Here is a 21956-nt window from a genome sequence, read left to right as displayed (position 1 = left end):
TGATGAAAAATCTTCTTGGTGGGAAATCTTGTCTATTTCTGCTGTGAATGTGAGTTCTTTGTGCTGTTAGTTTAGATAGAGTGACCTGTTTTGAGATGTTGAAATAAAACTGACATCTGAGTTTGTAAGAATATTTGATGGCTATTATACATCTGCCCAGGTCTCCTAACATCTTTCTTCTCCTCACTCTTAGCTTAGAGGCAAGACAGTAGTGAAGAGCCAGTTTCTGTGAGTAGAATTTTGTGGCAGAGACGGAGGGGCACAGGTCCTTCAATATGAAGAGTTACCAGTGTCACAATGAGTATCCATAGGGCACACACCATTAGAGAAAATTAATCTGGTTAAGAACAAACACGGCCCTGGAGTTTTGTCTTTAACACATTCATTTTTTTTCTAAGTATAAAAATAAACTACATTCTTTGTTAAAAAAGTTGAAAAATGTCAAAAGTTGTAAGACAAAAGTCACCTATAACCCCATCACCGAGAGATAACCATTGTTAACATTTTAGTGTTTCCTTTTAGTCTCTTTGCTATATTTTAAACAAGTAAACTTTTTCTCTCAGCCTTCTCTCTGGTTAGGATGGATAAACTGTCCCCACTCTGAGCAAAGGCCAGCTCACCTATTTGTTCATGTACTTTCTCCAGGAGTCACTGCTCTATCTCTCCCCTCTCATCTGCATTGTCAACCTCTCCCTGTCAGCCTACAATCTCCCAGCTTTAAAAATCTCTCCTTTGATGCTCTATGCCTTCCAGTGACTGTACCATATCTCATTTCACAGCTGAGCTTCCTGAAATAGTCCATATTCCCTAGCTTTCTTCTTCATATCACCTCTATCCTTTAACTCTCCCAGCCGAGGCTTCCCTCCACCCACTCCACCGAGATAGCCCTTATCAGGGTCACTGAAGAACTTGCTGGGTCCAAACTCAAGTGTTATTCTATTTTTCTCGAATTTTCAACACTATTTGCCAGAGTGGACCATTCTCTCCTTCTTGAAACACGTGGTTCATATGGCTTGCAACAGACCCCACTCCCTCAATCTCCTCTCTCTCTGTCAGGTTCCGAAATGTTAGTGTCTCCCAGAGTTCTGGTCCCCTTCACTTCTCTTTCTAAGCACTCACACGCAGTAACTTCATGCAGTACCATGGCATTTGCTCTATAAGCAAATGACATAAAAACCATTTCTAACACGGACTTCCTCCTTGAAGTCCAGACTCCTATATCCAGCTAACCTACTTAGTAACTCTAGTTTTTTATTTGATTGGCATAACAAATTTAACATCCCCCAAACAGAATTCATGCCCACCCTCCACCCTATTTCAGTAAATATAGAGGAATTATACTATCATCCACAGACCATGAACAACACCCACATTTTAGGCCGGGCTGCCCAGGTAATGTCTAGATAGATAGATACGTAGGTAGGTACGTAGGTAGATAGGAAGAAAGATACAAGTTTTTTGAGAGGAACTTGTGGTACAGTAATATCCATATAAGAATCAACCATGACATAACAGTATTCCATTTCAATTTCTATTCCCAAGATTGGAATTGCCATGGTTAAGTATTTATTTCCCGTTCTTTCCTTCTTTTTGAAAAAAATCCTGAGCATTTTAACTTCAGATTTTTCCCTTAAAAAAAACCCAAAAAACAAAAAAGCAGCTGTATTTACATAAGTGTATAAAAATCTAACTTCAAAGTGAATCATAATCTTCCAAAACTAAAAATTCTATAAATACAGCTTTTTTTTTTTTCTCCCCAGAGATTACAAAACTAAATGGGGAAGCAAACAAGATTAGGGCAGCTGAACAGCCAGAGATAAAGCTTTACGTGCTTGGCAGTAAGAAATGAGGGGCATGTCATTTTGAATTCTACTCAAAGACTGAAATATTGTGCTGTAAACCTTGACTACTATCCTTAAAAAACACTTCTCTCCTCTTCCCCAGCAAAAAGACGGTTAAAAAGTTTCAGCTCATTTAAAGCTAGGTTATGCCAGTAAGTTATGCTCAATTGCCTTATTACTAAGGTCTTTGACATGATGGCAAAAATATATTTAGAGGATTAAAAATGTGAAGACACTCAGGGAAAATAGTATGTCTGCCCTCCACTCACCCTGTACATCTCGCTCTGCTGCAAAAAAATTAGTATCCACAGTGCATGTCCTGCCTCCTATGAGGTACTGCAGAATACAACAGTCAATGTAATTCTATGCAAATGTGACTTTTCTTAGGGCAACAATACCAAAAATGGATGCATTCAAATCCTAGGCCATTGCTAATTTGAAAAAGAAAGAAATAGGTAATAGTACAGTATTTCTTGCAATCTTTATAATGTAGGTCAAGGCTTTTGACAATCCATTAGGTTATTTTTTCCTCTCTAGAATAAAAAATTTTTAAAGGCTTTTAAGAGAAAGACCAAAAGATGCACATGAAGAATCTTTCTGGAAATTTTGTTCTTTTTAGAAAAATGTGTTATATTTTGCCCTCTTTAATTAAGTACATGTACTTGTTGGATTCACAGCATTTTACCCCATGAACTCAAATGTGATCGTTTTCAGGAAACTCTTAAAATAATTATAAAATTATAAGAAAAAGTATAAATATTTTTAAAACAACTGAGTGTCTGAACGAATTTAAGATGTCTAAAAATGGGTGATGCTATCATTAAAATAATCATTTTCTAGAATCACTGCAAAGTTAACATTACAGGAATTTGGGAATCTGATGAAAGCTTTTAGAATTTGTAAAGTGGTCCTAATATCTGATAAAATTTAAATTTCCCTATAAGTAATTAGCATATTTTAATACTAAATGGTAATGAAAAAACATCTTTCATTAACTGATGCTAAAGATATCAAGAAAATGACATAAATTAGTCCACAGGAACTTATAGGAAATATGATAGGATTTCATCCTTGTATGTGTTTCCTGAAAGCATTTTTACGTGAAAGGAACTTTACGTGAAAGTACTTAGGGGGACAAAATTTTCCAGGCTGAATCTGGACCCTGATAATAAAGAATGAATCAGGAAGTACTTTTTACTCTATCCAGCTTTCTGTTTGTGCTAAAATCACATGAGCACAGCTAATATCACAGATGGTAATCTATCTGGGGGCTGTCTTCTATTAACTGAGGAAGTCACAGAAAATGCTGGGGCTCAAGGCGGGGGCAACATAGACTCCCACTCTTGATGTAAGAAGCATCCCAAAATTGTGATAACCTGTAATCCACCACACCCTGTCCCATTTTATCAAGAAGCAGGGCAAGAGTTACTTCAAGTTAAAGATCACAGAGTAACATCATTGTTCCCTACCCTGACCACTCAATAAACAAAAAGGATGAATAGTTGAGAAGTCTCTTTGTTTAATGAAAAACAGAAATGGCCATAGCCCCAAACTATAGTCATAATTGCCAAACACTGTGAAATCTGTGTTAAAATGAGAGAGGAAGCTGAGAACCAACATATAACTCCTTAGACCTCCCATTTTCTGAGTTCTTTATTTTCATTATTCCCTTGGGTAGCTAAATTGTGTCATCGCATGGTTATTTGCAGAAAAGAGATTTTTCTAAAAGAAAGTGAACAGCCCTGAAAGGTGGATTCAATGAGCCTTTGCTCAGAGCTATCAGTTCTAGGGGCATGAGTAGTTCATAGTGGGGAAAAAGTTCTGATGAGACCCAGTTCACACGCAGGAAACCAAGGCATGGGAGCTGGAGAAGACCATGGGATTGACCTATCATCTTCTAGTCCAGCAGAGGGTGGCCAATGGCCAGGGGAAGGCCGGACAAAGGGAAAGAAGCAGCAGCAGCAGTTCATATACTACATAAGGTCATGACACAGAAAGACTGTCATTATGGATTTTTGCTGTGAGCCACAGAGAGCAGAGTATGAATGGTGCTACCTGGGTTTGTACCGCCCAGTGGCTTTGTGCACTGACTTCTTAAATGTTCAAAACTGAGAGAAGGCAAAGAAAATACAGATTTGGTGAGAGGATGTTCAAGAGAATACAAACTGAAGACTTCTCAAATCATCCTTCCTCCATTCCCACTTTTTTATTTTTGGCTAGAATGCAGCTATTTCCAATCCCACTTGAGAAGACATTCGCCACCATCCATACATTAAAAAAAATATTTTAATGTTTGTTTATTTTTGAGAGAGACAAAGAGAGACAGAGCGTGAGTGGAGGAGGGACAGAGAGAGAGAGGGAGACACAGAATCCAAGGCAGGTTCCACGCTCTGAGCTGTCAGCACAAAGCTCGGTGTGGGACTCGGACCCATGAACCGTGAGATCATGACCTGAGCTGAAGTTGGATGCTTAATCAACTGGGCCACCTAGGTACCCCTCACCATCCATACTTTTAACCAAAAAAAAAGAAAAAAAAAGAAGAGGAATAGTAGTTAAGGATTATAAGCAAAAGGCAAATGAAGAACACATACCACAGAAAAGAATCGCAGAAAAAGTGCAAACAAAAAGTTCTCTATCCTTCAGAGATGTTTCTTATATGATCTTCTCATTTAAAAGGAACAATCCAAAGATTTTTTTTCTCTTGGAAGAGATGGTACAAAGCTTTAATAAAGAGATTCTAAGACAACAGAAAGAGACAAAAACTGAGTTGGCTGTGATCAGAAAAGGACTGGAGGAAAAATGATGACAGAAAAAAAGAGGCAGAATAAACATGACTGAATTCACAGACAGGGTCAGGTACCTGGGTCAAGTACACAAAATGAAAGAGAAAAGAACACAGGTTCAATTGGCTCTCATGAGGCAGCGTGAACTGGCTCCCGCACATCACAGGGTGTAAGCGAAACTGACACAGAAGGACGGTCACTAAGACACGGCTTGGCGAAGTTGCAAAACACCTATGGACATCCTGCAGAAGAACTGGCTGTGGACAAAGGGAGGAGTCTCCTTGCCTTGGTTCCCTCAACAGCAACGCACACTGCCAAAGACAGAGTGGAACAGTGCCTGCAGTGTCTGGAGGAACAGAAAATGCACACCTAAGCATATTTTACCCAACTAAACTGAGTTTCGAGCTCAAGCAGGCAAGAATTTAGGGTTTGAGGCTTTCTGGAAATAACGATGAGACGACACAGTCTTAGCTCCCCAAGAGAATAATTAAAATAAGGCACTCAGAAAAGGGAGGGTATAATTGAAAAGACTTGAGGTGAGCACTGAATCAACGTAAATACAGAAAAAAGATTAGACATCCCTAGAAAGCATGCTTATAGACAGACCATGAACATGAAGCATTGACTACATAAAAGAATTGTGTAACAGTCCCAGGATGCAGAAATCAAGGAGGTGGGAAGAAGTGTAACTGTGCTAACTCCATTCTTCAGAGCAAGGAGGTAGCAGATACTGTCTAGAATCAAATCAAAATGAATCTAACCTTTAAAACCAAAAACTATTGAGGTGAAGAAAGATAAACATTTATCTGACTTTCAACAATTTCTTCTTTTCTGCTCTAAGTTTCTCTTTCTTCTGTTAAATATTAGTCAAATACTTAAAATAGTATTCATACAGTTCTGTAAAATGTAACCATTGAGGGAAATTGGGTAATGGTACATGGGTCTTCCTGTACTATTTCCTATAGATGCATATAAATTTATAATCATATCAATAAGAATTTCAATAAAAATAGTATTTATAGAATAATTCCATATTTGTAAGAACTTTCTCTCTCTCTTGCTATACACACACACACACACTCACCAAATATTTATGCTAGGTCTTTTATTTTCTCTTGATGCTGTGGTTTTAACTGATTACCTAAAACTTCTTTATATTTTTATATATTTATTGGGTTTTTAAATAAGTAAGGGGCACTTTTACAAATAAGCTAATATTCATATTCATTATTCTTTCAAAAGAATTAAGAAGCAGAGAGAATCAAAATACGTTTCAAAGCAAAGGGTTCCAACCACTGGCATCTGAGAAATGTAATAGAGTGAGTGAAGCAGGCAAAGATAAGTGGGAGCATGTGAATAACTGTGTTGCCACAACTGGTAAAACCTGAGTGATAATGAGAGCTCAGGCCTTATAAGTCGAGGCTTCAAACAGAAAATGCAATATTCTCTTGCAAGAACAAGTTTCTGTGTTCTAGAACTGCATGTGTTGCTTAGAAAACAATGGCATGACCAAATCCACCCAACCCATAACTTCCACTATCAAAAACGCCTCTATGCAACACATGATTTACCCCCAGGGTATTAGTCAGATTCTCCTGATGAATGAATAACTGAATTTCAAGAAACAGCCAAGAGATGAACGTGAGAACTTTGCTTCGGTGGTGTTATCCTAAAAGAAGGACCGTGCCACACGACATCATCGAGATGATTTTAGGAACAAATGAGATATTAATGTAAATTTTACCATTTTTCCCCCCAGTCCCCTTTTTGCTTCTGCCCCTAACCCAGTAAGGGAACTATAAAAAAAAAGTTTTCTCTAGAAAAAAATTTACAACCCTTCTCTCAAAATAAACCACCCTTTCATGTTGTGTCTCTTTTTTTTCAAAGCTAAGTAATAAGTAGTTAAGTGCACTATTAATTGTGTCTATTAAATATATGAAGCCAGCTGAGGGCTTTCTATTCCAGATCTCAACCCAAACTCTTCAAGTCAAGATAGAAAGTTGACCCTCGGACAACCTGGGTGTGAACTGCATGGGTCCACTTATATGCAAGTTGTTTTCCAGAAATACGGGACAGTACTGTAAATGTGTTTTCTCTTCCTTATTATTTTCTCTTTTTTTTTAATGTCTGTTTATTTTTGAGAGAGGGTGATACAGAGTGTGAGTGGGGGAGGGGCAGAGAGAGAGAGGGAGACACAGAATCCGAAGCAGGCTCCAGGCTCCGAGCTGTCAGCACAGAGCCCAACGCAGGGCTCGAACTCACCAGCTGTGACATCAGGACCTGAATTGAAGTTGGATGCTCAACCGACTAAGCCACCCAGGCGCCCCTCTTCCTTATTATTTTCTTAATAACATTTTATTTTTCCTAGGTACTTTGTTGTAAAAATATATGTATATATAAATAAATATATGATACATACAATATGCAAAATGTATTAAATGACTATGTTCTCAGTAAGGCTTTTGGTCAGTGGTGGGCTCTTAGTTCAGTTTTGGGGGAGTTAAAAGCTATACTTGGATTTTCAACTGCACAGGGGGTTGGCACCCCTAAGCCCATGTTGTTCAAGAATCAACTATATATTTATTGAGATCTTACTGCATGCAAAGTCCTGGACCCCACACTGGAGATACAAAGATGATTAAGATTCACAAAATATATTGTATATAAGTACCATTAAGTGATGGTGATAACTTACACTGTGTCAGGTCCTGTGCTTCATGTGTTTTTAGGCATAGGCTTCACAGCTCTATGGGGTAGGTATTATCAGCGCTCCCATTTCATAAACAAGGATTACCTGGATCTAAGAGAGGTTCAATAACTTGCCCAGAGTCACAAAACTAGTACATGGCAGAACTGGTATACAGAAGGATGAGGACTCGAACCCAGGTCTATGTGACTCTGAAGCAGGAACAAAGGGCTGTATGACCACAGAGGACAGAAGATGTAAACATGTGCTTGGGGCTTTGGCGAAAGGTGTCTCAGAAGTGCTGAACTGACTTTTGGAGATATGGTTTTGAAGTATATTTTCAAGGAGAGAATGAAGCGGGGGGATTTCAAGGAGAGAACACTGCATGAGCCCAAATGGAGAGGAACAAAAATGCATGGCAGGGTCAGCAACCAGAAAGTGGCCTGATGGCCAGGGGAAAGATACCAGGGAAGGGATGGATATGGTGGTCATCACAGGCCCACCTACCATCATCAGTGACATGATGGGAGCCTTTGAGGGTTTGCCATTTCAGATCTCGGCAAAATCAAGGACTGAAAAATAACATAATGCTTAATGAAGTCTTGGAGCGTGGTATACCTTCAAGTAGTAATTACCAGAGAAATGGGACAAAGTCTTTTTTAAATTAATGCAGTTTTGTTGGCCCCTGCTGATAACTTGCTTACCAATAACAAAGGCAAATCCTTAAACTCATCGAAGAGATGAGGGACACTTTTCAAAGAAATGAAAAGATCACGATGTTGATGATTATCAACTCACGTCAAGCAGTCACTAAAATAGGGTTGCTACAGGACTATATCCCAAATATTTCAAAGATACTGTAAATTAGATTGCCATTTCAAACTCAGTTATTTCTATATTCTACCCTCTTAATTAAAACAAAGAAGTCTGGGGAAACACAAGCAAAGATTTATTGACCCTTGAATCCACTACTCAGTAATGTAAACTCCAACTGCAGTACCTCAGAGAAGTTGGGTTATACTGGAAATGCCCATTACGAGTAAGTAATACAAAGCAGCCCAAAAAGTCTGACAGAAACTCTTTGTATCATCAGTTTTGTGGATTTCTACTACTAGAGAGGAAAACAGAAACTAGTAAGAGTACTGGTTTGAAAATCATGGGCTTTGAGCGACAGCCCAGCACTGACCATGAACTGGCTATTGAATTGGCAGGATTCCATTTTTCTGGACTTTAGTTTTCTGGCCTCTCAAATAAGGAATCAGAAGAAAAGTTCCCTTCTAGCAATAACAGCCTATGCTTGTAAGATTATTCTCTGGAGAAAAAAAAAAGCAGCATAATACAGAGAAGGACTGAAGTAGGTATTAGGACAAATGGGTTCTGGCCCCAGCTTTTCTGCATGACAGGATATATAATGAACCTGAACAAGTCTTTTTTATCCCCCTTGGCTGATGGTTTTACCCTTTCCTTGATTTTTTTTTTTACTCTGTACAGCATTTGACTCTGTTTGAAGCATCAACGTAACTAACTCCTAGGAATTATTTATAGCTTCTTAGTACGTTTTAACAACTTCTTCTTCCTGTTTATTTGAATTCCTTTATTTATTGCAACTTAAAAGCTGAGACACTCATAACGGTCTTCCTAAGGGATACTTATTCAGTAGCCTATTCCTTATAAAATTCCTTCAAGAGACTATGCTTTAAAAGGTATTTAGCTCTTACTTGGGAACTTTTGGGCAAGAGGAAGTAGTAAAGAAAAACATAAGAAAATATTTCAGGCCGGGAAAGGTAAGTTATAATTTCTTTTCTAAATTTTCTGGCCCTAGATGGGCCCTTAGCTTAATATTCCCCGGGCTTAACTTGTCATTTTCTAAGTTTCCTATCTTGGACAGACACTGCCACCAGGTCATGCCTTAATGAGAACTTTCCTCTTATATTTCATATGGACAATTCCTTTACCCTCTCATTTTGGCCAAGATAAAACTGGAATTTGCCAAGATAAAATTTACTTAGAATATAAGCAGTCACACACAGACACACACACCAAACAATGAAAACATCTCACAAATCATAGAAATAAACATGTATGGATACATTTGTCATCTCCAAATAGCCAAACACTAGCCACACACTGTCTTGATCATTAAACATGATGGGGACAGACTTCCTCCACTTCCAAAAAATGTAATAAAGTTAGGAAGAAATACTAGGGACAAGCAAAATGCATCCAAAATTGCTGCCTCAGTCTGTCTTGGTGTATCCATAGTTTACCTTTTACTACCAACAACTAAAGGACGGTGCACAGCAGGACACAGGCAGCATGGGCGGGGGGGGGGGGGGGGGGGGGGCATCCCCAGTGTGGGCTGTCAAGAACACTGGTTATGTCTTGCCTAACTCTCAATGCTCTCTGTGGTCTGCTCTCCAGGGATATCTACAACCATACTTCTGAGTTTTCTCATTACAACTCTGATTAAATGCTTGCCTTTCTGTGAGCGTATCTCCCTGCATTCATGATTTTGCTCTGCTGTTCTTTCTAGAAATCATGTTCAGAGGATGGTAACTCTATTTTCACACATGATTAAGTCCTGTTTATCCCACCCCTGATTCAAAGGCCACCTCCTGGATAAGCCCTCCTGTCCCTATTACCATAAACATTCTCTGCTTCTCTCATAGGACATTGTTTGTATTCCTTTCATGGGATTAAAACTTCTTACTTTGTATAATGGTTATTTACATGCTTTCCTTATCCCTTTTATTAAAAAGTGAGCTCCCAAGTGCACAGACTATATATGCTTTAGCTGTCAGACCCCTGTGTAACGCGCGATCTAGAGCTTTACACAATGGCCTCGATAAATATTGAGACAACACTGGTATTATCTCAATCAATGATTTCCATGGTAGCAAGGATTATATCACAATTGGTAGTGGGTTGAATGGGGGCATAAGAAATTTAGTCATGCTATGGACTAAAAACAGAAAGTAGGAGAGAAGAGTATGTCAAGATAATTCCTAGATTTCTGGTTGGCATAAGGAATTGAGTAGTGGTACCATCAATAAGAAAGTGACCAAAGAACTAATTTTGGGTGGGACAGCATAAGTTCAATTTTGGACATGTTCAGTTTGAAGTATCTTTGAAATATTCATGTGAAGATGGGAATCAAAAGAATGGTTATTCTAAGAGCAGCCAGGATAAGCATTGTAAAAGTCCCACATATTAAGGGAAATGAGTAAATGTTCCAAAGGGTGAATAATTTTCACAATGGCATAGTTACAGCCATTAGAGAAAAATTATCCTGCCCAGAAAATAGAGAGTAAAATGGAATCATGCATTGTATCACACTGAAAAAGCCCTATTATTACCTCCTACTGATTTTTCTTTCTCTTTCTCTCTCTCTTTTTTTTTTTTTTTGTAAAATCAAAATCCCATTCAAGTGAATTTACATGACATAAAGTCTTATACATAAATAACAAATTGACAGCTTGAACCAGGCTTTTAGAACTGAATGATGAGGTAAGTTTTTAGTTTTTCTTTCATTTGTTAATCCTTTGAGATAAGTCTCAAAGTTACCTTATATCCTGGTTTGAAAACCATATATGCTGGGACAAGTGAGGAGATGGTAAGAACGCCACAAAAACGGCCAGTGTTTTTGACCTAAGAAATAACTATGTTTGAGTTACTAAACTCTTACAAATATTCCTTTTTGCTTCTATAAAATTATATGCAAAACAATTTATACACATTAATCACCACTAGCATATTGAGGGTATCAAGTAAAATATTAAAGTTATTTTGCTTTGTATATACAGCAGAAGAAATTTTTAAGAGTAACATGTTAATAATATAGCCACCACAAAATGATATTATAATTTGGGATTTATCATTCAAGAAGGTGCTGGGCTAGGTTTTTCCTTTATTTGCAAGGAATGCAAATTATACCGTAGATAATATTTTTAGGTAAATGTTCAAGATGTATAAAAGAAAGAATTATAGAAACTTATTTCCATATTGCACATAATGGATATTCATTCAACACTTTTATACTAGTTCCAAAGTGTGAGATGTACTCAGGCTCAAAATACCCTTCCTCTGTAGGAAGAAAGTCCAAGATGGTTGCAAGAAAGGATTCTGCCTCATACACAAAAGCTGGAAGTGAGGGAGAAGCAAGTGTTTCTCACCGCATTCTTTCACCAACAACATGGACCTGTGACCTAAGCATGGGGAACCAGATGGTCTTGTAAGGAATTAGAATCTTGAGGGAGTGAGCTCAAGGTCAGTTTACAAATATTTTGAGGCAGTTGTGGCATTCAAGAAACCAGTGTTGCTGCAGGACATGTTGGGGTAGGGAGGGTGGGTATCAGAGGTGGCCTCTGAGCAGGCAGTTCTTGAGGGAGGCTATTTGAGGTTTCCTTTGCTTCAGCCTAAGCCTGGCTCTGCCTTCCCCTCAATTCTCTGAGCCATCCAGTATTTTTCACTCAATTGCTTTTCTTCTTAAATTGGCTTGTTTTTAGTCAAGAATGCTGAATAGTACATTTCAATTACAAATGACTTTCATCTATTCCCATTAAATCAGGCAATTGAGTACTTTGAAATTCTGCACTCAAAAGTAAAACTTTCCTTTTAAAATACCTTATAAATTAGGGGCGCCTGGGTGGCTCAGTCGGTTAAGCATCCGACTTCGGCTCAGGTCACGATCTCACACTCCGTGAGTTCGAGCCCCGCGTCGGGCTCTGGGCTGATGGCTCAGAGCCTGGAGCCTGCTTCCGATTCTGTCTCCCTCTCTCTCTGCCCCTCCCCTGTTCATGCTCTGTCTCTCTCTGTCTCAAAAATAAATAAAAACATTAAAAAAATTAAAAAAAAATAAAATAAAATACCTTATATTTTAAAGTTCTCACTGATTCAGCCTGCACTTAACACTGTTCATTTAAGTCTTGTGAAAAATGTGTTCCCTTGGTTTGGAGCAGGTCACAGAAGGAGTGGCTGCAGGCATGCACACCCTGACTCCTCAGAACAGTTGAGTAAGTTATAAGAGTGCCTTGACTTAACATAGAAAGTCCTTGTATCCATTCCACAGTGCCTCCAACAATGTCCCCTCACTATTATCAGGAAACTAAAGGACTTAGTTTGTGTTCAATTTATTGTAGGACAATCTTCTTTAAACCTGAATTGTGATTTTTAAAAAAGTTATCCAGCCAAATACATACATCAATCCAGTTCCAAAGTGAATATCGTGCACAAAAAATGTCAGCTTTGAGTTAGCTATGTTGATTTGGTACAGTCAGATTTTGGATCAATTTTACCAATGTTGGGACTGTACCAAACCGTACCAAATCAAATAATTTTGCATGATCTTAAAAACTACTTTTTCCCAAGGTGTTGCCAGTGGCGTACCACAGCCTACCGTCCCCCTTCTCCCCTCCCCCTCCTTCTCCTCCCCTCTTCCCCCTCCCCCTCGTCCTCCTCCTTCTTCTTCTTTTTATTTTTGTTTGTCTCAGTACATCTCACACTTTGGAACTAGTATAAAAGTGTTGAGAGCAGGAAAATATTCCCTCTACCTATGGCATGGAACTAAAATCTGTGGTCAAAAAGGTGTTGTGCATTAATGATTCAAATGCCACACCCGCCCCCTCCAAACGTACACTTGTGAAAGATAAAATTTTTTTAAAAAGATTTTTAAGTAGAATTAAAAAGACAAAGACATTCTTTAAAACAAGGTGAGCATTACAGTGGACCTAACAGGTCAGATATGCCCTGGGTGAGAGGACAGAAACTATAGGCTGAAATGAAGCCACTTGCAGTGAAGACCCTTATCTAGGCTGAGTAGAGAGAATGCAACTGAATGTGGGGAGGGGGTGTCTCTTACCTGGAAGAAAACACTGAAAAAATTCGGCATCTTCTTCCTTTTATGGAGCCAAGTGCCTGAGATGCCATGGGGTCTACTTCCTACTGGCTCTGTGGCCAGATCTGCAATATTCTCAAAGTCCTATCGGGCAGAAAGGCTTCAGAAGCCAGAATATAGCAAAGCAAAGCCTCCAAAATAGGAGTAAAGAATGCAGAAGGAAAGAAAAAGCAGAGCAAAATCTCTCCCATTCAAGATGAGAGAGCAAACCAAAATTCTAAACCACAGAAGAAACCAAATATTAAGGAAACAAATGACCTCAATAATCAGGACAATTCACCCTTATTGAAATGCAAATCAAAAAAAAAGACTGTTACACAGTCTAGACTGTTACAGAGAAAAAGGACTGCATTCACAAAAAAGAAAAATATATTAGCTAGATATGAACAGCCAGATATAAAAAGTCAGATATGAATAAAGAATAAATGTTTATAAAAGATGAGAAATTCTACAAATGAAAAACACAGCAGTTGATAGAAATATCAGCATGAAAAATAAGTATATAGGATAACTCTAGACTAGTCCTAGTTTAAGAATTAGTGAATTGAAAAACAACTTTGAAGAAATTATCCAAAATACAGGAGGGGTGAATAAATGAATGACAAACATAAAATAGAAAATATAAGACACATAAGGTATATTAGGACATTGCAATATTTATCTCTTAGAAGTAGAAAATAAAAAGCATAAGAGAGGACCAATATTTAAAGGAATAATGACTGAAAATTTTCTACAACTGAGTAAGACAGGAGTTTTCATATTCAAAGCATATTCTGAATTCTTTTTTAAATTTTTTTTTAACATTTATTTATTTTTGAGACAGAGAGAGACAGAGCATGAACGGGGGAGGTGCAGAGAGAGAGGGAGACACAGAATCGGAAGCAGGCTCCAGGCTCTGAGCCATCAGCCCAGAGCCTGACGCGGGGCTCGAACTCACGGACCGCGAGATCGTGACCTGAGCCGAAGTCGGACGCTCAACCGACTGAGCCACCCAGGCGCCCCCATATTCTGAATTCTTAACAGGATAAATAAGAATCAGCTTTGTGACTCAGAAACAGAAGTGTTGAGCCTAAAGCAGTACCCAATATACAGTTGTTTTCAATAATTTTTTCTTTATTTTGATCTCTGGAACTTAGAGCAACGTGCTTATAATCTAAACATTGTGTAGTTCAACCATTCCTATGATGCTTGGATGTTGGGAGACAATCCTCAATGGGTCTCTCACATTTCTGGATGTCCTATATTAGCTTTTTTCCCAGACTATATTTCCAATGATGCTTGTATTGTAAACAGTCTTGGAAGTTAGAGATAATGTCTCTCTACAGGACAGAAGGAGGTTGGGTTTGCTGAACAGGATAGTAAAGATAATGACTGCTCCAGGACAAAGTTTGGGCAGGTTTGTTAGCCTCTTCAAGGAGAGGTGTTTCCCAAGCTCAAGATTCCCAAACTGTGAGGCAAACCCACTGTATATACCTACCCATCCATCAGCCCTAGGACTTATGGGGCAAGGACAATGAACATGAATGTAAAACTCATGTTGCTGGCTTAACAAGAGTAGTCAAGTCCTTTGTCTCTGACCCAGGAGTCTCATATCTCCTGCCAATATGCACGAAACTGGAAGGTTAACTTATTAGCTTGCAAATAAAGTAAAACCTCAAATTCTCTATAGTTCTTGACATAGTTCTTGAACACCTTGCACAATGTTGGTACACTTAAATTTCTGTTCATTTTGTTTCTTATTTGTCTGCTTGCTCTGGGAAGAAGGGGTTGTGGCCAACTATGGAACTGGATTCAACAAAGAAGAAGTGATAGACATGTATGAACCCATGGCCACCTCCTCACCATAAACTACATGCCTGCATCCTTCTTTTCTGCAGTTCATTCCACTCACAACATAATGTTTCTTCATTACAGATATATAAGTGCTCTCTCTCCAGCAAGGCTGTAAACTCATACAGGCAAGGACTACTACCTCCAGAGAGGTCTACCATCATTACTCCATTTACTCATGTGAATAAAGCCTGGGCTTTGGGATCAGGATTTGAATCCCTGCTATGCCATTCATTACCTGGGCAGCCTTGTACAAGTTAATTAGCCTATGCTAACTTATTTCTTCTCAGCTGTGAAAATGGGGCATGGGGTGTTCTAGAACATTTCACTCAGGGCTGTTGTAAATCACATGAGATAATATAAAGTCCTAATACAATGTCCCCTTTTAAGTCATGTACTACTTCCTACTCACTTCTCCCAACTTATCCCTAAATAGTGATACATTCCTGAGATGAAACTAACAGAATTCTCAAGAATAAACTGAAATTACAAAAGGCTACTCTTTGACTTAGCACTGTCTCTAGGAATTTATCTTTAGGAAACAACAGATTCATGTACAACTCTGTTCATTACAGTGTTACTTATTAGAATTAAAAACAATTACCAACAACCTAAATGTCTAATAGGGGATTATTTAAATCAATCACTGAATAGTCACACAAGGTAATGTTCTGCAGCAATTAAAAAAAAATCTGTCATAGGATTACATAGATTTAATGACATGGATATTCACTCTTCAGTGAAAACAAGCATGTTCCAATATGTATATCGGTGGAAGAGGATAAAGAGTCCAGAAATAAACCCACTCGTATATGGTCAATTAATCTAGAACAAAGGAGGCAAGAATATACAATGGGGAAAAGATAGTTTCTTCAATGGTGCTAGGAAAAGCTGGACAGCTACATGTAAAAGAATGAAACTGGACCACTCTCTCACACCATACACAAAAATAAACTCAAGATGAATTAAAGACCTATATGTGAGATCTGAAACCATAAAACTAAAAGATAACATAGGCAGTAGACTCTTGGACATTGGCCTTAGCAACATATTTATGGATATGTTTCCTCAGGCAAGGAAAACAAAAGCAGAAATAAACTATGTGGACTACTTCAAAATAAAGAGCTTCTGCTCAGCAAAGGAAACCATCAACAAAACGAAAAGGCAACTTACTGAATGGGAGGAAATCCACACAAATGACCTATCCAATAAGAGGTTAATATGCAAAATACATAAAGAACTTCTACAACCCAACAGCAACAAATAATCTGATGAAAAATGGGAAGAAGGCCTGAATAGACATTTCCGCAAAGATATACATATGGCCAACAGACATATGAAAAGATGGTCAAGATCCCTTATCATCAGGGAAATGCAAATCAAAATGACAATGAGGTATCACCTCACACCTGTCAGAATGGCTAGTATAAAAAGATAAATAATTAAGTATTGGTGAGGATGTCAAAAAAAGGGAATGCTCGTGCACTGTTGGTGGGAATGTAAACTGGTGCAGCCACCATGGAAAACAGTATGGAGATTCCTCAAAAAATTTAAAAGGGCTATACTATACAATCCAGTAATTCCACTACTAGGTATTTACCCAAAGAAAATGAAAACACTAGTTTGAAAAGATGTATGCACCCCTGTGTTCACTGCAGCATTATTTATAATAGGTAAGGTAAGATACGGAAGCAACCCTATATATATATATATATATATATATATATATATATACACACACACACACACACACACACACACACACACACACACATATATATCTCCCCATACACATGGAATATTACTCAGCTATAAAAAAAGAATGAGACCTTGCCATTTGCAACAACATGGATAAGCCTAGAGGTATGATGTTAACTAAAACAAGTCCAGGGATGCCTGGGTGGCTCAGTTGGTTAGGCATCCAACTCTTGATTTCAGCTCAGGTCGTGATCTCACAGTTCATGAGATTGAGCCCCACGTGGGGCTTTGCACTGATAGTGTGGAGCCTGCCTTGGATTCTCTCTCCCTCTCTCTTTGCCTCTCCCTCACCTGAGTGCACACACACGCTCTCTCCATCTCAAAATAAATTCCACAAAAAAAAACCCTCCAACAGAGACAAATCCATATCATTTCACCTATTATGTGTAATCTAAAAAATAAAACAAACAAACAAAAACAGACTCATAAATACAGAGAACAAACTGGTGGTTGCCAGAGGGAAGAGAGTATGGGGCGGGGGGGCGGGGTTGGGGGGGGAGGTGGGGAATGGGCAAAATAGGCGATGGGGCTTAAAAAGAAAAAAAAAGCAGGCTACAGAACACATATAAATACTATTCCAATTTCTTTAAATGTATATCCATCATAAGATACTAAAAGGTTACAGATTAAAATGTTTTACTGATTGATTTTGTTATATACTTCCCTGTATCTTTTAAATCTATCTATATCTATATCCCTGAAATAAACATACATACGATCTATAATAAGTAAAAAACACATCTGATATTATAAAAACTATACATAGTATCTTATTAGAAACTCAAATAGGAAGTAGGAAAATATTTAAAATGATTTTTGAGTATAGTTCAGCCTGAAAAAAATGATCCAAGAAATAATACTATCAGAATGTCTTGGAAGGCTTATGTTCCTTTTTAATCTCAAATCTAAGATACCTTACTTTACAGAAGAGCAGAAAACACAAGAAGATACATGCCAATACTAATCACCTACTGAAGTTTATATTCTTTATTCTGATAAAGTTGTTTAGAAAATGCGGCCAGCAATTACCAATACTGGGATGCAACTCAACATGTGAATTCACTTTTCATGTAAGTACCCCCTTATCTCCCAACCACAAGGAACGAATTTAAATGAGTTCTTTTCTCACCTTCACACCTATTGCATTATAAAATTGTTCAGAGTCTTTAGAAGATGTTTGGAATGAAGATATTACTCGATTACCTGGCTTTTTCTGTGCCTCCCATGCCTTGATGAATATCAATGAATTCCATCAGCTGCTTCTGCAACATCACATCTTGGCCCTCAATTTGAGTAATGAATTTATGCTGTAAAAGATCTGATACTGTTGGACGCTTTTCATAATCTTTAGTCAAGCACCTGCACTAGCAAAAAAACAAAAACAAAAACAAAAAAAACCATGTAATTATTAGATAAGTTCGAGTTTTGGCATTATTATTCATCTTGCTAAGGACTACCATAACACAAGAGGACGAGGCTCCTCTCAAATGTTCATCCTGCAAAGCAGACCTCAAAAAAAAAAAGTCAAACTGCAATATGAAGAATGCATGTTTACAAAAGTGCACACATCCATGAGCGATGACACTACAGTGATACCAACTTGCGACTAAACACTCCTCCCTAGTGCTCCAGCAAGCATGCTGGCATAGAGGTCATTAAATGTGGTCTCTGCTGCAAAGTCTCCTTTACAAGCCAGGAGCTAAAGAAGGAAGCACTGAAGCCATTACAGTTTGAATGGTTATCTAAAATTAAAACAAACTTTTCCTTTTCCCTCCCACAATGCTTTTAAAGGCTTCCCAATTGATCTATTTCTTTCTATGTAATCAAGCTGCTAACCTACTTGAGAAGGCTAATGTGTTGAAGATGTTTAAATTCCACACCAGATGTTTTTGGAGAGCTGTATATGAAGCAGATTTACTAAGGCACACTGCACCTCTTGGTAGGTTCAACGGGATGAAAAAGGATGAGGTTCAACGGGATGAGAAAGGATAAAGGTAGTGAGAACACCTGAAATAGCATCACGAAAGGGACATTTGAACAAAGGGGACATCTAATCAGCCATGACAGGTGTCTTCAAATATTTGAAAGTGGGATTAGACCAGTTTTCAGTGGTCAAAAGTGACAAAGAACCTGGGATCGATTCATGGAATTAAGAAAGAAACAGGGGCACCTGGGTGGTTCAGTTGGTTAAGCGTCTTTGGCTCAGGTCATGAGCTCACGTTTGTGAGTTCAAATCCCGCATGAGGCTCTCTGCTGTGAGCACAGAGCCTAGTTCAGATCCTCTGTCCTCTTCTCTCTCTGCCCCACCCCCACTCGCACGTGTGTGCTCGCGCTCTCTTTCTCTCAAAAATAAATAAAACATTTAAAAAAATTAAAAGAGAAACAGATTTCAGGTTACCATAAGGAAGAACTTTCCAACAGGAAGGCTTCTCAGACAGAATGGGCTGCAATGGGAAGTATGATTACCTTTATTGGACATGGTTACATACTGATGGATGGCCACTCAGTGTACATGTTCAAGAAGGATTTATGCTCTGTGTGTGGTTTGGGCTGTATGCTTTCCAGTATCCTTCCAACCATGAGATTCAGAGGAGCAAGACAACTGGTCAGAGTTGGGCTGACACTTGGGATATAGGAAAAGAAAGAAGAAGAAGACACCCATGCCTTGACTTGGGCAGTGGTGTTTCTAATCTGTACTGTTACTCCTCCTGGTATGATAATTTAGCAATTTATTTTCCTGGGCTTAAGCAATAACATATTTCCCAAGGATGCTAAAATACGCTAAGGAATAAGGATGATGATGTCTGAAAATAAGAACAAGTGCTCTTAGTTTTCATTTATTTTCATTTGTTTCATTAACAGAATGCATCGATTTCTGACATCTGTAGCACTTGTTCAATGTATTGAGTAGAATCACATATGAAATTATTTTATTCAAGTAAAACTGTATCAAATAGCTGATGTGAGGGGCGCCTGGGTGATTCAGTCAGCCAAGTGTCCAACTTCTGATTTCGGCTCAGGTCATGATTCCAGGGTCGTGGGATCGAGCTCCATATTGGTCTCCTCCCTGAGTGTGGAGCCTGCTTAAGAATCTCCCCCTCTGTGCCTCTTCCCAGCTTATACACTCTCTCTCTAAAAAAATTTTTTTAATATTTAAAAAATGTTCAAATAGCTGATGTGTGCCAGGCACTCTGCTGGACACTGGCATTACAATGACAAATACGGCATATTCAGTGCCCTGCAGTTACTTACTGTCTAGCTGGGAAGAGAGGCATCTAAAGAGGCAGTTAAATAAAAGTGGCAATGTTCCTAGGGGAAGAAGAAAAAAATACAGTGATAGCACACAGGACAGAATACTAACTAGCTGCCTAGAGGAAATCAGAAAATGTTTCTCAGAGGTGAAATTGTGTGAAACATGTCAAAATCAACAAGTTCATTCAAGGAGCTATGCGAAAGGACTGCAGACATGGGGCACCCTTCAATGTTACCAGCGATTCTCCCAAGAGATGTGTTTATTAAATATTCTGCAGTGTATGGTGCATACTCAATAATAAGGGCTTATGTGAAATTTGGGGAACAAAATGGACTATCAATCCTTGGATTTTCCACAACCCTTAAATCTAAGCCTCTTGTCTTTACAGGAACGAGCAGATATTCTTGGTAGAAAAACCAATGATTGTAGTATGTGTGAGTATGACTGGTTCCTCTACTTTCTTTGCCGTTTCCACATTTTCTGAGTGTTGTCTGACACACCTAATTTTTTCTTTTCAAATTTTTATTTAAATTCTAGTTAGTTAACATACAGTGCAATATGGGTTTCAGGAGTAGAGTTCAGTGATTCATCACTTACATACAACACCCAGGGCGCATCATAAGTGCCCTCCTTAATACCCATCACCCATCTAGCCCGTGCCCTGCCCACCTCCCTCTGTCAACACTGTTTGTTCTCTATCTTTAAGAGTCTTCATGGTTTGTTTGCCTCTTTCTTTTTTTCTCCCCCGGCATATGTTCATCTGTTTTGTTTCTTCGATTCCATACATGAGTGAATTATGTAAGATTTGTCTTTCTCTGACTGACTTATTTTTCTTAGCATAATACACTCTAGCTCCATCCAGGTTGTTGCAAATGGCAAGATTTCATTTTCATGGCTGAGTAATATTTGTTGTATGTGTATATATATGCGCGCACACACACACACCACATTTTCTTTATCCATTCATCAGTCGCTGGACACTTGGGCTCCCTCCACAGTTTGGCTATTATTGTTGATGATGTAACACACCTACTCTTAATGTCCTCTCTCTTCCAATTACAAACTGCGTCATCCCTTACCTTATTATTACTACTGTTACTACTACTACTATTATTATTATTAATTTATGGTGAAAACATAGTAAGACTGTGAAAACAGGTTTGTGGGGCAGATATGTAGAAATCATTCACTCATATCTTCAAGTCAACTGTCCGAAGGTGCTGCACTTGTGTTAAATATTTGTCAAATTAAAGATGTTCACTGAGGGGCACTGGGTGGCTCAGTCAGTTAAGCGTCCAGCTTCGGCTCAGGTCATGACCTCGCAGTTCATGAGTTTGAGTCCCGCATCAGGCTCTGTGCTGACTGTTCAGAGCCTGGAGCCTGCCTCACATTCTGTGTCTCCCTCTCTCTCTGCCCCTCCCCCACTCACACTCTGTCTCTCTCTGTGTCAAAGATATACAAACATTTAAAAAACTGTTAACTGACATCCCCAAAGGCAAGGGAATTAAAAGCAAAAATGAATTACTGGGACCTTATGAAGATAAAAAGCTTCTGCACAGCAAAGGAAACAACCAACAAAACCAAAAGGCAACCAACGGAATGGGAAAAGATATTTGCAAATGACATATCGGACAAAGGGCTAGTATCCAAAATCTATAAAGAGCTCACCAAACTCCACACCCGAAAAACAAATAACCCAGTGAAGAAATGGGCAGAAAACATGAATAGACACTTCTCTAAAGAAGACATCCAGGGGCGCCTGGGTGGCGCAGTCGGTTAAGCGTCCGACTTCAGCCAGGTCACGATCTCGCGGTCCGTGAGTTCGAGCCCCGCGTCGGGCTCTGGGCTGATGGCTCGGAGCCTGGAGCCTGTTTCCGATTCTGTGTCTCCCTCTCTCTCTGCCCCTCCCCCC

At 38.8% G+C, this 21956-nt stretch overlaps 1 protein-coding gene across 1 annotated transcript in view; it reads right to left on the bottom strand.

Annotated features, from left to right (window-relative positions):
• The window catches only part of MYO3A (myosin IIIA), a 243182-nt gene that overhangs the window by 152116 nt on the left and 69110 nt on the right, over nt 1–21956 (bottom strand). Inside the window, exon 9 of the mRNA XM_049624722.1 lies at nt 17995–18150. Within this exon, the coding sequence (XP_049480679.1) occupies nt 17995–18150 (156 nt within the window). The remainder of the gene's footprint in view (nt 1–17994; nt 18151–21956) is intronic.

Source organism: Panthera uncia, chromosome B4 (assembly GCF_023721935.1).
Source record: "Panthera uncia isolate 11264 chromosome B4, Puncia_PCG_1.0, whole genome shotgun sequence".
Classification (NCBI taxonomy): Eukaryota; Metazoa; Chordata; class Mammalia; order Carnivora; family Felidae; genus Panthera; species Panthera uncia.
The sequence above is the reverse complement of the archived record's forward strand: the minus strand, read 5'-3'. Positions and strand labels throughout refer to the sequence as shown.